Raw genomic sequence first — 17,818 nt, forward strand, 5'->3', positions numbered from 1 at the left:
AACTTCTCCACAGAAGCCTTGTCCTTAAAGGCCCAGAAGAATAAAACAGCCCTATTTAAATGAGCCAAAATCCTCTCAGGAGGTCGATGTCCTGCAGCCTCCTGAGCCATATATCATGCACCCCTTAGAGTGAGTCACAAACGTTCTTTCTGAGAGGAAGGATCAGGACAGAACGATGAACGACAATATCCTGATAGACATTGTGGTCCAAAAAGACTGTAAGAAGACATCACAATTTAGTATGAAGGACCACCTTATCAGCATGGAAAAAACAATATATAAACATCGACAGAATGCATAGGTTGAAACGTAGCCCACTGCAGAACCTGAAGAACAAAAGAAAAACTCCAAGAAAGAGCAACAGGAATAAACATAGGCCTGATCCTGACCTCAATCTAGGACTGAACATCCGGAAGCCGGCCAGACGCTAATGAAACAGAACAGAAAAGGCAGAAAACTGACCCTTCATGAAACGGACTGACCAACCCTCAACCCTCCAGACATTCCTGGAGAAAGGACAGAGAGGGGAACTACACTCAAAAACCCAGAGGAACGTACTAGAAAAATATGAGCACCAAACTCTATGGTAAAGCTTGCGAGGCACTGGCCTACGAGTTTGGATCAAGGAGACAATCCTATACAGAAAAACTTTGTCTTGTTTAGACGAAACAAGCAACCTCCCCGCAGGTAGCGCCAGAGATCTAGATATGGAATAAGAAAAACAGAATTTATGTTTACCTGATAAATTACTTTCTCCAACGGTGTGTCCGGTCCACGGCGTCATCCTTACTTGTGGGATATTCTCTTCCCCAACAGGAAATGGCAAAGAGCCCAGCAAAGCTGGTCACATGATCCCTCCTAGGCTCCGCCTTCCCCAGTCATTCGACCGACGTAAAGGAGGAATATTTGCATAGGAGAAATCATATGATACCGTGGTGACTGTAGTTAGAGAAATTAAATCATCAGACCTGATTAAAAAACCAGGGCGGGCCGTGGACCGGACACACCGTTGGAGAAAGTAATTTATCAGGTAAACATAAATTCTGTTTTCTCCAACATAGGTGTGTCCGGTCCACGGCGTCATCCTTACTTGTGGGAACCAATACCAAAGCTTTAGGACACGGATGATGGGAGGGAGCAAATCAGGTCACCTAGATGGAAGGCACTACGGTTTGCAAAACCTTTCTCCCAAAAATAGCCTCAGAAGAAGCAAAAGTATCAAATTTGTAAAATTTGGTAAAAGTGTGCAGTGAAGACCAAGTCGCTGCCTTACATATCTGATCAACAGAAGCCTCGTTCTTGAAGGCCCATGTGGAAGCCACAGCCCTAGTGGAATGAGCTGTGATTCTATCAGGAGGCTGCCGTCCGGCAGTCTCATAAGCCAATCTGATGATGCTTTTAAGCCAAAAAGAGAGAGAGGTAGAAGTTGCTTTTTGACCTCTCCTTTTACCAGAATAAACAACAAACAAGGAAGATGTTTGTCTGAAATCCTTTGCAGCCTCTAAATAGAATTTTAGAGCACGAACTACATCCAAATTGTGCAACAAACGTTCCTTCTTTGAAACTGGATTCGGACACAAAGAAGGCACAACTATCTCCTGGTTAATATTTTTGTTAGAAACAACTTTCGGAAGAAAACCAGGTTTAGTACGCAAATCCACCTTATCTGCATGGAACACCAGATAAGGAGGAGAACACTGCAGAGCAGATAACTCTGAAACTCTTCTAGCAGAAGAAATTGCAACCAAAAACAAAACTTTCCAAGATAATAACTTAATATCTACGGAATGTAAGGGTTCAAACGGAACCCCTTGAAGAACTGAAAGAACTAAATTGAGACTCCAAGGAGGAGTCAAAGGTTTGTAAACAGGCTTGATTCTAACCAGAGCCTGAACAAAAGCCTGAACATCTGGCACAGCCGCCAGCTTCTTGTGAAGTAAAACAGATAAAGCAGAAATCTGTCCCTTCAAAGAACTTGCAGATAATCCTTTCTCCAAACCCTCTTGTAGAAAGGATAGAATCTTAGGAATTTTTACCCTGTTCCATGGGAATCCTTTCGATTCGCACCAACAGATATATTTCTTCCATACTTTATGGTAAATTTTCCTAGTTACAGGCTTTCTAGCCTGAATAAGAGTATCAATGACAGAATCTGAGAACCCACGCTTTGATAAAATCAAGCGTTCAATCTCCAAGCAGTCAGTTGGAGTGATGCCAGATTCGGATGTTCGAACGGACCTTGAACAAGAAGGTCCCGTCTCAAAGGTAGCTTCCATGGTGGAGCCGATGACATATTCACCAGGTCTGCATACCAAGTTCTGCGTGGCCACGCAGGAGCTATCAAGATCACCGAAGCCCTCTCTTGATTGATCCTGGCTACCAGCCTGGGAATGAGAGGAAACGGTGGGAACACATAAGCTAGGTTGAAGGTCCAGGGCGCTACTAGTGCATCTACTAGAGTCGCCTTGGGATCCCTGGATCTGGACCCGTAGCAAGGAACCTTGAAGTTCTGACGAGACGCCATCAGATCCATGTCTGGAATGCCCCATAATTGAGTTATTTGGGCAAAGATTTCCGGATGGAGTTCCCACTCCCCCGGATGAAATGTCTGACGACTCAGAAAATCCGCTTCCCAATTTTCCACTCCTGGGATGTGGATTGCAGACAAGTGGCAGGAGTGAAGCTCCGCCCATTGAATTACTTTGGTCACTTCTTCCATGGCCAGGGAACTCCTTGTTCCCCCCTGATGGTTGATATATGCAACAGTCGTCATGTTGTCTGATTGAAACCTTATGAATTTGGCCTTTGCTAGTTGAGGCCAAGCCTTGAGAGCATTGAATATCGCTCTCAGTTGCAGAATGTTTATCGGGAGAAGAGATTCTTCCCGAGACCATAGACCCTGAGCCTTCAGGTGTTTCCAGACCGCGCCCCAGCCCACCAGGCTGGCGTCGGTCGTTACAATGACCCACTCTGGTCTTCTGAAGCTCATCCCTTGGGACAGGTTGTCCAGGGTCAGCCACCAACGGAGTGAATCTCTGGTCCTCTGATCTACTTGGATCGTCGGGGACAAATCTGTATAATCCCCATTCCACTGTCTGAGCATGCACAGTTGTAATGGTCTTAGATGAATTCGCGCAAAAGGAACTATGTCCATTGCCGCAACCATCAAACCTATTACTTCCATGCACTGCGCTATGGAAGGAAGAAGAACAGAATGAAGTACTTGACAAGAGCTTAGAAGTTTTGATTTTCTGGCTTCTGTCAGAAAAATCTTCATTTCCATGGAGTCTATTATTGTTCCCAAGAAGGGAACTCTTGTTGACGGGAATAGAGAACTTTTTTCTACGTTCACTTTCCACCCGTGAGATCTGAGAAAGGCTAGGACAATGTCCGTATGAGCCTTTGCTTGTGGTAGACACGACGCTTGAATCAGTATGTCGTCCAAGTAGGGTACTACTGCAATGCCCCTTGGCCTTAGCACCGCTAGAAGGGACCCTAGTACCTTTGTGAAAATTCTTGGAGCAGTGGCTAGTCCGAATGGAAGTGCCACAAACTGGTAATGCTTGTCCAGAAAGGCGAATCTTAGGAACCGATGATGTTCCTTGTGGATAGGAATATGTAGATACGCATCCTTTAAATCCACCGTGGTCATGAATTGACCTTCCTGGATGGTAGCCCAAGATTAAAATAACTCTCCAAAGTTATAAACCAATAAATATGCTTATAAAGTAATCGTTTTGGCCCAGAAAAATGTCTGCCAGTCTTTAAAGCCCTTGTGAAGCCCTTTTATTCTTATATTGAAAATTAAGAAAATGGCTTACCGGATCCCATAGGGAAAATGACAGCTTCCAGCATTACCAAGTCTTGTTAGAAATGTGTCATACCTCAAGCAGCCAAAGTCTGCTCACTGTTTCCCCCAACTGAAGTTAATTCCTCTCAACAGTCCTGTGTGGAAACAGCCATCGATTTTAGTAACGGTTGCTAAAATCATTTTCCTCTTACAAACAGAAATCTTCATCTCTTTTCTGTTTCAGAGTAAATAGTACATACCAGCACTATTTTAAAATAACAAACTCTTGATAGAAGAATAAAAACTACATTTAAACACCAAAAAACTCTGAGCCATCTCCGTGGAGATGTTGCCTGTGCAACGGCAAAGAGAATGACTGGGGAAGGCGGAGCCTAGGAGGGATCATGTGACCAGCTTTGTTGGGCTCTTTGCCATTTCCTGTTGGGGAAGAGAATATCCCACAAGTAAGGATGACGCCGTGGACCGGACACACCTATGTTGGAGAAAAGACCCTGAAGTAGAAGGTCGTTCCTCAGCTGAAACTTCCACGGAAGAGAAAAAAAAGACATCTCCACCAGGTCAGCAGACCAACTCCTGCGAGGCAAAGCAGAAGCAATTAGAAACACCAAGCCTGCACGTGGTCGATACAGTTATCCCCCGTGCAAGAAGGACAAACGGAGAAAACAGGAAATTCAGACGGAAACGCTAGGGCGTCTACCCAGAGCTGACTGCAGATCCCTCGATCTAGATCAGTATCTGGGAAGCTTGGAGAATAAACAAGAAGCCATCAATTCCAATTCCAAAACTCCCCACTGAGGAATATCCCCAGATGATAGCCCAGTTCCCTGGGAGAAAAGTCTGCCTGCTCAAAAAAATCCACCTCCCATACGTCCATACCTGAGGATGTGAAAAGCAGCAAGAGACAGGATAGAGACTCCTTCCATTGAAGGATTCGAGAGACCTCCTCATCAGCCAGGAACTGGAACCTTCCCTGAAGGGTGCTATAAACCACCAAAGAGATGTAGCCCGATTGGAATCTGATAAACCAGACCGAACTCTGATGGGTACAAACTATCAAAACATTGAAGAGATCTCTTTATAAGAAAGACAGACTTCTTTAGAATCCGGATACCGTGATTTCTCGAGGAACAACTACTCCCCAGTCGGAAACACTGACATTTGTAGTCAAAACCTCCCATGTTGGTCTCAAGAAGCATGTACTTTGGGACCTGAGGGCCAGAGAGAGTCAGAAGGACTCTTGTCAGGAGGACTAGGACTGTCCTGAGAAAACTAATCCGAGAGATCTCTGCTCCATTGCCGGATCATGCATAACTGTAAAGATCTCAAATGAGATTGAGCAAAAGGAATAATGTCCACATATCCACCATGAAACCAATTACTTCCATACTCTGCGTCCAGAGAAGGAGACACCGCAATTCCCTAAGGTCTGGCTACTGCCAAAAGAGCCTCCAGAACCTACAAAGGATTCATAAGGCTGAGGCTAGGCCGAAAGGAAGGGCTACAATATGAAATTTAAAAGGTAAGAAACATCTGATACACTTCAGATCCCCAAGTATACAGCTCATATGAAAAAATATAAATACAGAGATTTATTTTAAGGTCCCCAGGCTCCTTTCCTAAAAAAACCCAGACGTGCTTGAGCCTTCTACCTAAAAGGAAACGGGCACTAACCTTTGGAGCCTTTGTTGTGGAACAAGCACAGCATTTCATGTCTGCCAGATTCTGGAGAATTATAAAAGGGGATAGTATAAAATGTTAGAGGACAAACCAGGACAACCCTGCTGACCTCCAAAACCATAACTCTCACATAAGAGGAGTACTAGGACCCCTCAGTATCACTATCCTTGTGAGCAGGTAAACTACCCATTAAGGATAAATGAAAGATACATTTCACAGCACCATGTTGAAGCATTGCATATTCAAAATAAATGATGAAACCACCATGGCTACATTTTGAAGACAATTTGAAATAGGACAATATGTCCTAGGCATAACACCTTCTCATAAGAGAATACAAAATAGAATCCTATCTACAATAGATAAGAAGAAAACCAACACCTTATAGTCCAAAGAAGACTAAGGAAGGAAAACATTATGAATTCGGACCATATAAGGAACAACGGGTAAAATAATAAAATCTCCTCTACAAGAGAAAGGAGAACATATCTTCAAGATCCCCAGATCAAAGAAATAGATATATTTATAACGATGGTCAAAAATTTAATGTCAGAGACATTTCAGAAATCACTTCAATAAAAAAAACAAAAAGATTATACAATTGAGTTATAGACATAGACTCAGACACAATAGGGTCAAATGCGAATCCCTACATTTGTAAATAGCACCTCGACATGCGAGAGATTATAGTAAATGTATCAGTGTCTTAAGATCACTAAGAAAATAATAAAGAAACACAATACATGTCACAGACAAGTGTACATCACCTCAAAATGAGAGAAATCAACATATAGAGCCCATATAGATAACATAGAAGAATACATGTCACAGACATTAGATAAATCCCCTCAATATGAGAGATTAATATACTGTATAAAACCCCTATGATAACATAGGGGAATACCTGTCAAAGACAATGTATTATAAATATATGTTGCAACTGAAAAGATAAGCAAACCCTGCACAGAGAGAATCTCATTATTAGAAAACTAAAAATGAAGATAATCTTATAGGGCAGAAGGAAGCACAAACAAAATGATGTCTTCAAACAAGCTGCAACAGAAAAACACGCAAAGCCCTAGAGAAGGGTTCATTTTCAGATAATTCTTTCATAAAACAAAAGAAAGAAAATCGGTACAGCACCAAACACCCTTACATAACAGTAACGCCCAAATTTAGAAGACAAACTTATCTGATAACAGGCTTAGAGTATATGACTACATATACGCAAATCTTCCCATCAGAAAAAAGATGAAATATTTTAGATGTTAAAAATCCCCAGACATGAACATGATGATATCTGTGTTAATGACCAGCAGAAGGGACATATTGATAGATATATTTTACAAGATGTAATACCAAAAAAACAGCCACTAGATGGCAGTAAACATCAATGAAATGCTGTGACACGGCGAGACCAGTTCTTTTAACTGAAATAAAAACGGTCGAACTGCAATGAAATCTGAGCACCACACAAATAAAATGGTGCCCCACACATGCTTTGTATTAAATAAAGAACATACACTTTATGTCTAAATAAAGCAGATCGCTAGATTGCGGTGAAAACAGATCACTAGATTGCGGTCAACTCGCTTCCGCTGCCAGACCTAGAAAACAGAGTCTTTAGATCCAGATAAACCGAACTGGGAGTGAGAGACAAAGCATAAAATACTTATGCTGAGAAGAGTCTCACAACGGTATGAAGCTAAGTGCGTCAAAAATACCGCCATTGGCGGGAAGAGTCGCAGTGCATCTGAGACATAAAATGGTGCCACCCTCACTGTGTGAGTATTAAAAGTGCGCATATCGATTGCGCTAAATAAACCCATTTATAAAAGAGATCAGTGCCACTGTATAAAGAAGCTCTAAGGCTGAATCAGGGATACAGTAACAAAAGCCCCTATAAAATACCCAGATTGAGTAGGATTTCATTCCTTGTGTCTGGTGTCTTAGGAGCTGTGGCAAATACCTCTCATCACATTACTCAGAGGTTCTTTCTAAAAACTCCATATAGGAGTGCACAGAACAGCAAGCAGTGACCTCCTTCTACTTATGCTGTATGTGGACAATGAGACTTACTGGCACTAAATGCTTCATAACCAAAATGCCTCTAAGGTAGTCTCCAATAGTGCCTGCGCCCACTGAGAAATTAAAAAGCAAAGTGGCAAAAGTTCCCCACCCTTAGCTGTGAAGTCACCCCTCACTTAGACCACAAGTCATAGAGGGAATCAAGGAACTTAGCAGTCTTGCAGCTCTCAGCAGCCCCCGGTCTAACAGAAAAATCCTAGTCCTGACAGGGACCTAGGAGTTTCAGCTGCAGGGCAGGTACAATCTCCCAGGTCTCTCAGCCTCACCCGACTGCTGACAGGGACCTGAAGATAAAAGAAAAGTAGAGTAACCAACCCTGGTTTTCTATATAGGGGTTAGCATAAATTGTTGGAGGAGAAACAAGGACTACCTCACCGACCCCCAACAGCTAATAGCCACCATTACTCTTACTAAAGAGGATTGCATGGACACAACATTGCCCCAATCCTTGCTTGCAGGGAAAATACCCATTAAAGGATTAAAACTATTTTCTTTAGCACACCATCTTCGCACTACTCCTATGATGTACACAGGCAAAGAATGACTGGGGGATTGTGGGAAGTGAGGATACTTAAAGCTTTGCTAGGGTGTTCTTTGCCTCCTCCTGGTGGCCAGGAGTTGAATTCCAACTAGTAATTAGAATGGATTTGTGGACTCTCCATGCCAATGGAAAGAAATATAAGTTAAGAAAGCTATGATGATTGACACATCTTGGCAGCACTTAAGAAAAAAAATCCTAAAACAAATAGTTTGACAGAACTGTGGGCAGGAAATATAACCCCCCCCCCCCTGTGAATATAGTTCATATTAATGCTACATAATACAATAAATTAGCATGCATGTATGAAGTCCTAAGTGCATAATAGAATGCACTTGATGTGAGGCAAGAGTAATACATCCTGTGGGGGAGAGCAAAACTAAAGGGAATGGTATGCGACAGGATGGGGCAAAATCTTATAACCATCTGAAAATAAACAATGTACGTTTTTATCTTTCACTCTTAAAGTGATGGTAAACTCTACGAATCTGCAACGCTGCATCTGATTAAGATTTAAAAAACAAAGGGAGTTTCATTCATGAAGTCATGAGAATGGTAAATTAATAAGATAGAATACCAGTTTAAAGATTTATATTGTGTCTCCGTATTTTATGTATTTTTTTCCCCCTGGTCTCGTTTTAACATCTTCAAATGAGAAGCCGGGCCAACAGGCCTCCTTTGAAGACACACACACGCCCCTTCATCAGAAAGCACATGCACTAAAGATTTTTTGAGTCGCCGTATTCCAATTTGCATGCAGTGACGTGCATGCGCTAGATCCTACAGAGTCTTTCAGAGACAAAGTATCATATTAACAGAATAAAATCACAGTAGCACATATATCTGTCAATATGCGCTGCTCCGATGTTATTCTCTGGAGTGTCTGGATGTTAGCTATTTCAAATTGCCCATGTACAAATCGGAAAACGTATTCACGAGTTGATCGTGAATGGAGAAACTTAACATACCAAAATAAACGCAATAGGTGAGTGGGGCTTGGCGGCCATTTTCGGTTCCTAACAGACTATGAATATTTAAATGTTTCATGAGCTTCTTACAAGTTTATAGATGTGGGACCAGTTGCAGGATATTTCTCTGGTATGTAACAATAAGTAATCTAAATTATGTACTGGTCTAGATTAAATAATTAAATTAATTAACATTAACTGCATTTTTTTTTTTTTTAGAATTGACCAAACTTACATGCTATAAAATTATAACAGTTGAATTCATCACAATTTAACAAAGCACTGCAATATGTGGGTGCAGGAAAACGTTTTACAGTAAAAATTACAGGGGCGTGTAACATTTATCTATAATTATCACACAGGCGCATACACACAAACAAACTCAATCAAACTTTCCATTTATAATTAGCATTCAAATAAACCACGATTAAAGAAATAGCTGTTAGTTAATATTTGATAAATATATTATACAGTATAAGCTTAGAATACATTCATTACTTTACACATATAAGGAACCTGAGAATTCTAAAAAAAAAAAAAAAAAAGGATTTAATTACACAGCAAAATATAGAAACACAAATTTTCACTTACGGTTGTCATTTGTCACCACATTTAAGGACTTAATAGGGCCCTTTCCTCCTCCAGTATAAGCCTGCAAGCCCAACTGATAGCTTGTTCCTGGTTGAAGGTCTTGGATCTTTAATAGCCTTTTGGATAAGTCAGTGATATTTTTAACCTTCGTCTCAGTGTGGCCGACTTTATATATAAAAAGATAAAAAAATCAGTTATCTTTTATTTGTAATGCTGCAACAGTCTCTGCAGCGGTACAATAATTACAGAAGGCAGACTAGCACAGAATTACAGTGCCCTGCTTTATAAATTATAAAACAATGAAAGGGTTAAACACTTATTTTAAAGGGACATACTGGTCAAAATTTAAATGCATATTAATTATTTCTTTGAATAGAAACATATTTGCAATATACATGTATTGTCAAAAATGATTCTAGTAAAAGTTATCACTGTTTTAGTGTTAGCATTTTTCTCTGCACGTGCATGTGAAACATAACTAGATATTCTCAGTGCACCAGCATTTTAAATACTACAGTTGCTCAGAGTGCCAGTGGGGCTAGTATAATGGTAGAAGCACTTTAGGCTCTCTGAGAAAGTGTTGTTTGAAATGCTGATTTACAGTGCATACTTAAATACACTTTTGAAATAGCAAAAATGCTTCTAATAAAAGCTATAGCTAATACATATATATTACAAAAATGCTTCTATTCTAAACTGAAATCGATCCATATGGATTCCAATTTTGACTGGAATGTCCCTTTAAGCTGAATGTCAACCGCAGTAAGTGCAGTCTAATACAAATATCTACGGGCATTGTCTGTTCTAAGGACTGTGAGGTCATTACTGTTCAATTGAAGTGTAAAAGGGAATAGAAAAACCTGTTCCCAGCATCACTTAGGACAAGATTAACTGAGGAGGGCTGTAGTGAGTTTCAAAAGAAAATGCCCTCTCTGTAAACATTACAGGTGTTATTGTGTAATGTCTTTACAAAATTAAAAAGGTCAGGGCAAGAGGTGAAAATGCACCTAGTTATTTACCTAATTGGACTGGTAGAACATATACAAATAAACATTTATTGCAATAATAGATTCTTCCAATTTCTAATACACATTTTAAAATAGGACTGTCATCTCCTATACTTGATAAACTTGGCAAATTCATTATTAGCTTTGCTGGCTTCCGAATGCTCACTACGGTGATACTTCAGCGATTACAAATATCTATACATAAGCTCTTAGGTCAAAACTACATGGATCTCTAAATACAGAATTCTAAATAAATGTGTAAATCTTTTCATGAATCATATTTACCTAAATCCTTAAATCTGACACCTGATGAATTACTTTCTTGTTTCACAACATAAACCAGATATCCTTCTAGGAAGCCTTGGAGGTCATCGTCTGGAATGTCTTCCCATCGAACTTGTACGGAGTTAGAAGTGGTCTGTTCTACAGTAAAGTTAGGAGCTACTTTTGGAGCTGTTGTGAACAGATAAAAAAGTCACATTAACATGTTTAAAAGGACAGTTTACTATAAAATATTTTTTCCTTAATGTGTTTCAAATAACTTTTATCAGATGCAGTGTATAAAATGTATGATATTTGCTTTTTAAGGCTTTTGTGTATATGAATGAACTGATTTTGTGTTTTGAAGCCACAACCTAATAAAATGGGTTGAGCTTGTAGGTATAATCAGATCTCATTACTTTATCACATTGTGTACATATACCTGCTTCTTTATCTTATATCTGTCCATAAACCAATCACCAGTACATGGAGTGAACAATGGAAAATTAACATTTTATTAACTTATCTCTTCTATATCCCACTGGGAGTGTAATTTCTTCTACTGTCTGTGTTAACACAGCTTGGCCTCGAGGCCAAAAACTTTCAGGATGGGTGGGGATACCACAGGCTAGATAAACTATTTCAAATGCCAATATAAACAATTTAATACACTCCAGCAGGTAAAGTGGATCATTGGGAACACATTAAAGTGGAGAACATTTTTGAGTAAACTGTCCCTTTAAGATTACTGGACTACTCTGTTAAACCCTGTTTTTAGATATTTGTTGCTTTGGACTGCATGAAGGAATGTTCTAGAAATAAGTAAATTTATGCTTACCTGATAAATTAATTTCTTCTACGATATGACGAGTCCACGGATTTCATCCTTACTTGTGGGATATTAACCTCCTGCTAACAGGAAGTGGCAAAGAGCACCACAGCAGAACTGTATATATAGCCCCTCCCTTCCCTCCACCTCCAGTCATTCGACCGAAGTTAGGAAGAGAAAGGAAAGGCCAAAGGTGCAGAGGTGACTGAAGTTTATAAAAAAAAAAAAATATAACTAAATCTGTCTTAAAAATGACAGGGTGGGCCGTGGACTCGTCATATCGTAGAAGAAATTAATTTATCAGGTAAGCATAAATTTACTTTTCTTCTACAAGATATGACGAGTCCACGGATTTCATCCTTACTTGTGGGATACAATACCAAAGCTACAGGACACGGATGAAAGGGAGGGACAAGACAGGAACCTAAACGGAAGGAACCACTGCTTGAAGAACCTTTCTCCCAAAACCAGCCTCAGAAGAAGCAAAAGTATCAAATTTGTAAAATTTGGAAAAAGTGTGAAGAGACGACCAAGTTGCAGCCTTGCAAATCTGTTCAACAGAAGCATCGTTTTTAAATGCCCATGAGGAAGCCACAGCCCTAGTAGAATGAGTCGTAATTCTTTCAGGAGGCTGTTGTCCAGCAGTCTCATACGCCAGACGGATGATACTCTTCAGCCAAAAGGAAAGAGAGGTAGCCGTAGCTTTCTGCCCCCTACGCTTTCCAGAAAAAACAATGAATAATGAAGATGATTGACGGAAATCCTTAGTCGCCTGCAAGTAAAACTTCAGGGCACGGACCACGTCCAGGTTATGTAACCTACGCTCCTTCTTAGAAGGGTTAGGACATAATGAAGGAACAACGATCTCCTGATTAATATTCTTATTAGAAACAACCTTAGGAAGGAAACCAGGTTTGGTACGTAAAACCACCTTATCAGAATGGAAGATAAGATAAGGCGAATCACAATGTAACGCTGAAAGCTCAGAAACTCTACAAGCAGAAGAAATAGCAACCAGAAACAAAACTTTCCAAGATAATAACTTAATATCTATGGAATGCATAGGTTCAAACGGAACCCCTTAAAGAACACTAAGGACTAAATTTAAACTCCAGGGCGGAGCAATTGGTCTAAACACAGGCTTAACTCTGGTTAGAGCCTGACAAAAAGACTGAACGTCTGGAACGTCCGCCAAACGTTTATGTAGCAAAATTGATAAAGCAGAGCTTTGTCCCTTTAAGGAACTCACTGATAACCCCTTCTCTAATCCTTGGAGAAAAGACAGAATCCTGGGAATCCTAACTTTACTCCATGAGTAGCCCTTGGATTCACACCAAAAAAAAGATATTTACTCCATATCTTATGATAGATCTTTCTAGTGACAGGCTTATGTGCCTGAATCAAAGTATCTATGACCGAATCAGAGAATCCCCGCTTAGATAAAATTAAGCGTTCAATCTCCAAGCAGTCAGCTGCAGAGAAATTAGATTTGGATGTTGGAAAGGACCTTGAATGAGAAGGTCCTGTCTCACTGGAAGTTTCCACGGAGGCAGAGAGGACATGTCCACTAGATCTGCATACCAGGTCCTGCGTGGCCACGCAGGCGCGATTATAATTACTGAAGCTCTCTCCTGCTTGATCCGAGCAATCACCCGGGGAAGGAGAGGAAACGGTGGAAACACATAAGCTAGGTTGAACGACCAAGGCACTGCCAAAGCATCTATTAGTTCGGCCTGAGGATCCCTCGACCTGGATCCGTATCTTGGCATTCTGTCAAGATGCCATCAGATCCAACTCCGGTCTGCCCCATCTGAGAATCAGTGAGGCAAATACCTCCGAATGGAGTCCCCACTGCCCCGGATGAAAAGTGTGTTGGCTTAGAAAATCCGCTTCCCAGTTGTCCACTCCTGGGATGTAGATTGCTGACAGATAACAAGAGTGGGCCTCCGCCCACCGAATTATCGTGGCTACTTCTGTCATCGCTAAGGAACTCCTCGTTCCTCCCTGATGATTAATGTAAGCCACAGTCGTAATGTTGTCCGACTGGAATCTGATGAATTTGGCCGAAGCCAGTTGAGGCCACGCCTGAAGCGCATTGAATATTGCTCTCAGTTCCAGAATATTGATTGGAAGTAGAGACTCCACCCGAGTCCATACACCCTGAACCTTCAGGGAATTCCAGACTGCACCCCAGCCTAGTAAGACTGGCGTCCGTCGTCACTATCACCCACGAGGGTCTGCGGAAACACGTCCCTTGGGACAGATGAACCGGCGACAACCACCAAAGAAGAGAGAGTCTCTGGTCACCTGGTCCAGATTTATTTGAGGAGATAAATTTGCATAATCCCCATTCCACTGTCCGAGCATGCAGTGTTGCAGTGGTCTGAGATGAACTCGAGTAAATGGAATTATGTCCATTGCCGCCACCATCAATCCAATTGCCTCCATGCACTGAGCCACTAATGGCCGAGGATTGGACTGAAGAGCTTGGCATGTATTTAGAATCTTTGACCTCCGTCAGAAAAATCTTCATGTCTACGGAATATATTAGAGTTCCCAGGAAGGGAACCCTTGTCTGTGGAATTAGTAAACTCTTTTCTAGATTCACTTTCCATCCGTGAGATCTCAGAAATGCCAACACTGTGTCTGTATGAGACTTTGTTAGATAAGTCGACGCCTGAATCAGTCTGCCCCCTAAGAGATCCGGTGCTGGATCGGGGGCCGCCCCTTCATGCCGACTTGGTAGTAACAATGGGCTTCTTGTTTTGTTTACCCTTGTTCCAAGCTTGGTTGGGTCTCCAGACGGATATGGCCTGAGCAAAATTCCCTTCCTGTTTTGTGGAGGAAGAGGAAGAAGAGGGTACTCCTTTAAAATTCCGAAAGGAACGAAAATTATTCTGTTTACCCCTCACTTTAACAGCTTTATCCTGAGGTAGGAGATGACCCTTACCTCCAGTGATATCAGAAATGATTTCCTTCAAGTCAGGCCCGAATAGGGTCTTACCCTTGAAAGGAATAGCCAAAAGCTTTGATTTAGATGATGGCAAATCCAGCATTCTTAGCCGCCAATTTAGCAATTTGAAAGGCGGCATCTGTGATAAAAGAATTAGCCAGCTTGAGAGCCTTAATTCCATCTAAGATATCTTCTAAAGGAGTCTCAGTCTTAAGAGACTCTTCTAGGGCCTCAAACCAAAAGGCTACCACAGTTGTAACTGGTACAATGCATGCCGTAGGTTGCAAGAGGAAACCCTCATGAATAAACATTTTCTTCAGGAGACCCTCCAATTTCTTATCCATAGGGTCTTTGAAAGCGCAGCTGTCCTCAATAGGAATAGTTGTACGCTTAGCCAGGGTAGATATAGCTCCTTCCACCTTAGGGACTGATTGCCAGAAGTCCTAAACAGTGTCAGATATAGGATACATCTTCTTGAAATTAGGAGAGGGAGCAAACGGGATACCCGGTCTGTCCCATTCCCACTTAACAATTTCCGCAATTCTCTTAGGAACCGGAAAAATGTCAGTGTAAGCAGGTACCTCTAAATATTTGTCCATCTTACACAACTTCTCTGGTGATACTACAACAGGGTCAAAGTCATCCAGAGTCACTAAGACCTCCCTAAGTAAAAGATGGAGGTGTTCAAGCTTAAATTTAAAGGACATGACGTCCGAGTCTGTCTGAGGTAACGCACTTCCAGTTTCGGAAAGTTCCCCCTCAGATAGAAGATCTCTAACCCCCAATTCAGATCCCTAAGAGGGTACATCGTAAATAGCCAACAACGCATCAGAGTGATCAGAATTCACATTGTTCTCTGTCCTACTGCGTTTACCCTGTAACACTGGCAACTTAGATAACACCTCTGTAAGGGTAGTTGACATAACTGCAGCCATATCCTGCAGAGTAAATGAGTTAGACACGGTTGAAGAACCAGGCGTCGCTTGGGTGGGAGTTAGAGGTTGTGACGCTTGAGGAGAAACTGGCGGTACACCCCGATTCCCTTCAGCCTGAAAATCATCTTTACACACATTTTCTTTACATAAAATTTGTGCTTTGCATTGTAAGGCCCTCTCAGTACACGAGGGACAAAAAATCAGAGGGGGTTCCACAGTGGCATCTAAACACATAGAACAAGGAGTTTCCCCCTCACTGTCCGACATGTTAAACAGACTAGCAGTAATGATAATAGTCGTACCTTGCTTAAAAAAAATAAAAAAATTGTACTGCGCCTTTAAATTTTAAAAACGCAACTATTTTACTGAAACCTGTAAAAACGCTTTTTAGCCTGAAAAAACTGTTTTAATTTGTCTAAAAATGCTCCTTAATATTGCATACACTTGCAGGATAGGCCCAAACACAGTGTAACACTTATAATATAAATTTTATTATTTCAACAATTTATTCAAACAATTTGTTGGCTACCTGCCCCCAAAATGAACTCAGATGTCCGGAATATAGATAGGACTTATCGAGTGCAGCAAATTTAAGTCTCCAGCCTCTGTCAGCTATGCGATGGCAATGAATACAGCGCAACGGAGCGCATGAAAATAGGCCCCGCCCACCGTGGGCGTATTGAGTTGTGACTAGGACCCGTATGGGTCCAAACAAACATGCCTGACAGGAATAAAAAAGTTAAAAAAAACATGCGCTCCTAATGCAGACCAAAACCCCTGCATTCCTACAAAAAAACGCTTTAGTCTCCCAGCGTCAAGCCCATACATAAGCTCTGCTATATAATTTCAGGCCATGAATAAATAAATAAATAAATAAAAAATGAATCAAGGGATTTCAGATACACAAATATTTTTGTTAGTGAATACTCCTTACCCTTCCCCCTACAGGGGACAATTTCAGCCTGTTCTGGTATACCAAGTCTCCTCAGAAAACAAAAGACTGCACATACCTCAAAGTTGCTTGTAACACACTGAAGATTTTCTCACACATACCTTCAGCTACGTTGTGGGAACCATTATGGATCTTAGATAATGTTTGCGAAGATCATAAACATCAGGGCAGAAAATAATATGTCTCCACTTCTTTCCCCCTGAGGAAAATAGAACTCTCTGGCACTATTTTAAAATAAAAAACAAAATTTATGCTTACCTGATAAATTTATTTCTCTTGTGGTGTATCCAGTCCACGGATTCATCCATTACTTGTGGGGTATTCTCCTTCCCAACAAGAAGCTGCAAGAGGATCACCCACAGCAGAGCTGTCTATATAGCTCCTCCCCTAACTGCCACCTCCCAGTCATTCGACCGAAGACAAGCAAGAGAAAGAAGAAACTATAGGGTGCAGTGGTGACTGTAGTTTAAAAATTAAAAAACACCTGCCTTAAAAAGACAGGGCGGGCCGTGGACTGGATACACCACAAGAGAAATAAATTTATCAGGTAAGCATGAATTTTGTTTTCTCTTGTAAGGTGTATCCAGTCCACGAATTCATCCATTACTTGTGGGATACCAATACCAAAGCTATAGGACACGGATGAAGGGAGGGACAAGGCAGGCGCTTAAACGGAAGGCACCACTGCCTGTAAGACCTTTCTCCCAAAAATAGCCTCCGAAGAAGCAAAAGTATCAAATTTGTAGAATTTAGAAAAAGTATGAAGCGAAGACCAAGTCGCCGCCTTACAAATCTGTTCAACAGAAGCCTTATTTTTAAAGGCCCATGTGGAAGCCACCGCTCTAGTGGAATGAGCTGTAATTCTTACAGGAGGCTGCTGGCCAGCAGTCTCATAAGCTAAGCGGATTATACTTCTTAACCAAAAAGAAAGAGAAGTTGCTGAAGCCCTTTGGCCTTTCCTCTGTCCAGAGTAGACAACATTGCAGATGTTTGACGAAAATCTTTAGTAGCTTGTAAATAAAACTTTAAAGCACGAACCACGTCAAGATTGTGTAATAGACGTTCCTTCTTTGAAGAAGGATTAGGACACAGTGACGGAACAACAATCTCTTGATTGATATTCTTATTGGATACCACCTTAGGAAGAAACCCAGGTTTGGTACGCAAAACTACCTTATCTGCATGGAAGATCAGATAAGGGGAATCAC

General features: G+C 41.1%; 1 protein-coding gene across 1 annotated transcript in view; it reads right to left on the reverse strand.

The window, feature by feature from the left end:
• Positions 1 to 17,818, reverse strand: part of LIFR (LIF receptor subunit alpha) — a 185,572-nt gene that overhangs the window by 17,710 nt on the left and 150,044 nt on the right. Inside the window, 2 exon segments of the mRNA XM_053699675.1 lie at positions 9,674 to 9,838; positions 10,966 to 11,133. Coding sequence (XP_053555650.1) covers positions 9,674 to 9,838; positions 10,966 to 11,133 — 333 coding nt within the window.

This window comes from Bombina bombina, chromosome 2 (assembly GCF_027579735.1).
Source record: "Bombina bombina isolate aBomBom1 chromosome 2, aBomBom1.pri, whole genome shotgun sequence".
NCBI lineage: Eukaryota > Metazoa > Chordata > Amphibia > Anura > Bombinatoridae > Bombina > Bombina bombina.